General features: G+C 63.5%; 1 protein-coding gene across 1 annotated transcript; it reads left to right on the top strand.

Moving 5' to 3' along the window:
• Window positions 1-82: 82 nt before the first annotated feature.
• Window positions 83-2,325, top strand: LOC114072487 (keratin, type II cytoskeletal 6B-like; the record flags this gene model as incomplete). The annotated part of the gene is made up of 8 exons (XM_027910375.1): window positions 83-297; window positions 460-520; window positions 665-760; window positions 918-1,082; window positions 1,166-1,291; window positions 1,404-1,624; window positions 1,877-1,911; window positions 2,045-2,325. Coding segments are annotated over 8 exons (1,200 nt in total), but the record flags the coding sequence as incomplete, so codon positions are not given.
• Window positions 2,326-2,532: the final 207 nt, after the last annotated feature.

Raw genomic sequence — 2,532 nt, 5'->3', positions numbered from 1 at the left:
GGGCTCCCAGAGCTCTCAGGAGGTTGAAGAATTGGGATAATCCCGCCGGGAATGTCTGACACGCCCTGGTGGTCGGGTTCAGGTGCGGTTCCTGGAGCAGCAGAACAAGGTCCTGTCCACCAAGTGGGAGCTGCTGCAGCAGCAGGGGCCGTCGGGGCCCAGGAAGGACCTGACGGTGATCTTTGAGAGCTACATCCAGAACCTGAGGAGGCAGCTGGAGAACCTGCTGGGGCAGCGGGGGCAGCTGGAGTCGGAGCTGCAGAACATGCGGCAGTACGTGGAGGAGTTCAAGAGCAAGTGAGTGCCCTGGGGAGGGGGGGGGACCACCCGGGAGACCCCACGGGCAAGGAACGGGGCTGAGGGTGCTCCGGGGAGAAGCGGGAGGAGGGGAGGGGGTGGGTTTTGCTGGTTGAGGGGTGAGGGTGCTGAGGGTGCCACCCCTGCCCTGTGCCCCCCCAGGTACGAGGAGGAGATCAACCGGCGCACGGCGGCCGAGAACGAGTTCGTGGTGCTGAAAAAGGTGAGGGGGGGGACCCCGGGAGGGGACTGGGGGGGACAAAGACACCGCAGGGACTCGGCACCGAGATGGGCGGGTCCCGACGGGAAGAGCCAGCGGCTCCTGGGGGATCGGAGGGAGGTTTTTGGTCACTGATCTTTCCCTCAGGACGTGGACTGTGCCTACATGACCAAAGTGGAGCTGGAGGCCAAGGTGGGAGCTCTGACCGACGAGATCAACTTCCTGAGGTGCATCTACGAGGAGGTAGGAGCTCTGAAACGGGCTGGGGGTGACATCAGGGGTGTGGTGGCCGAGGACCCCCTGGTCGGGCCGGGCTGTCCGGATGGATTCAGGCTGGAGATCCACCCAAATCCAGGTGGATTTTTTTTAACTGTGCCTCCCCTGTCCGGGTATCCCCCAGGAGCTGTCCCAGATGCAGAGCATCAGCCGGGACCTGTCCGTGGTGGTGTCCATGGACAACAACCGGCACCTGGACCTGGACAGCATCATCGAGGAGGTCCGGCGCCAGTACGAGCAGATCGCCCAGAACAGCCGGGCCGAGGCCGAGGCCTGGTACCAGAGCAGGGTGAGCCCTCGGGGTGGGATTGGCACCCCTGGGACAGTCCCCTGCTGTGGCTTCTGTCCCTGATGTGCCCCTTTGTCCCCCAGTACGAGGAGCTGCAGAGCACGGCCGGGCGCCACGGGGACAACCTGAGGAACACCAAGCTGGAGATCCAGGAGCTCACCAGGAACGTGCAGAGGCTGAGGACGGAGATTGAGAACGTCAAGAAGCAGGTAAAGGGCTGGTTGGTGCCTCAGGGGGTGGTTCCTGCCTGTTTTCCTTCCCCCCACCCCGCGGTGAATCCCTGCGGGTTCTCTGGGAACGAGCACCTTTTCCTGCCCCCAGAACCATCACCTGCAATCGGCCATCGCCGAGGCCGAGGAGAGGGGCGAGATGGCCCTCAAGGACGCCCGCAGGAAGCTGGAGGAGCTGGAATGTGCCCTGAGCAAGGACAAGGAGGAGCTGGCCCGGCTGCTGAAGGAGTACCAGGAGCTGCTCAACATCAAGATCGCGCTGGACGTGGAGATCGCCATGTACAGGAAGCTGCTGGAGGGGGAGGAGAACCGGTGAGACCCTCCCCGGGTCGGCTTAACCCTTCGTCACCTCTCAAATTCTCGGCATTTGACGCCGGAATCGCATTTCCCTTCCCTCCTGCTTCTTCTCCCAACTCGGAATTTCGAAGCCCCCAAAACAGGAGCGCGGTCCCCAGGGCGGGTTTGACCGATCTCGGATGAAACAGGAATATTTAGGGGGGGGGATTTCGGGGAGTTCTGGCTCCTCTCGTCTCGGGCTCACACTCTGCTCCTCTCCCTTCACAGGCTCTGTGGGGACAACCCTTCCAACGTGAATGTCTGTAAGTATTTTTTTTCCCCCCCATCATTTTTCTCTCTCTCTGGAATCACTTTAATCCCGCGGTTTGTTCTGATGATTCCCGGCACTTCCAAGGATGTTCAGGACTCTTTCCCCCCCCTCTCTCTTTTTACCAGCCGTGGTGGGCAGGACCACCGTGTGCGGGGGCCGGGCTGGCACTTTCGGGGCCACCAACGGGCTGGCCACAGGAGGAGGAGGAGGAGGAGGAGTGTGCGTGGTCGGAGGAGGAGGAAGCGTCGTCGGGGGCTCCTGCGGGGTGGGAGGGGGGATCCTCGGCGGGGGCTTCTCCTCCGGCAGCGGGAGGATGTGCGGCAACTTCGTGGCCGGGGGGGGCTCGTCCTCGGTGCGGAGGTGCGTCACCACCACCACCGTCAAGTCCTCGGGGGTCAAGTATTGAGACCCCCCCACCCCCCCTCCCGCCCCCTGCCCTCGGTCCCACTCCCTTCCCCTCCGAGGAAAGCAGCTCCTTCTCCTCCTTCCCGCCGGCAGCGCAGCCCCTCCCGCCCCAATCCAGCAGGATTTCCCTGTTCCCGGGGGGAAATCATCCCCCAAAATGAGGTTTGAGTGAGACCCCACCCTGCTGGCCCCGTCTGACCTCCCCCCC

This window comes from Empidonax traillii, unplaced genomic scaffold (genome assembly GCF_003031625.1).
Source record: "Empidonax traillii isolate 1590-97213 ecotype Southwest subspecies unplaced genomic scaffold, ASM303162v1 scaffold3323:size13689, whole genome shotgun sequence".
Taxonomy (NCBI): domain Eukaryota; kingdom Metazoa; phylum Chordata; class Aves; order Passeriformes; family Tyrannidae; genus Empidonax; species Empidonax traillii.
This window is presented reverse-complemented; position numbering and strand designations above follow the sequence as displayed.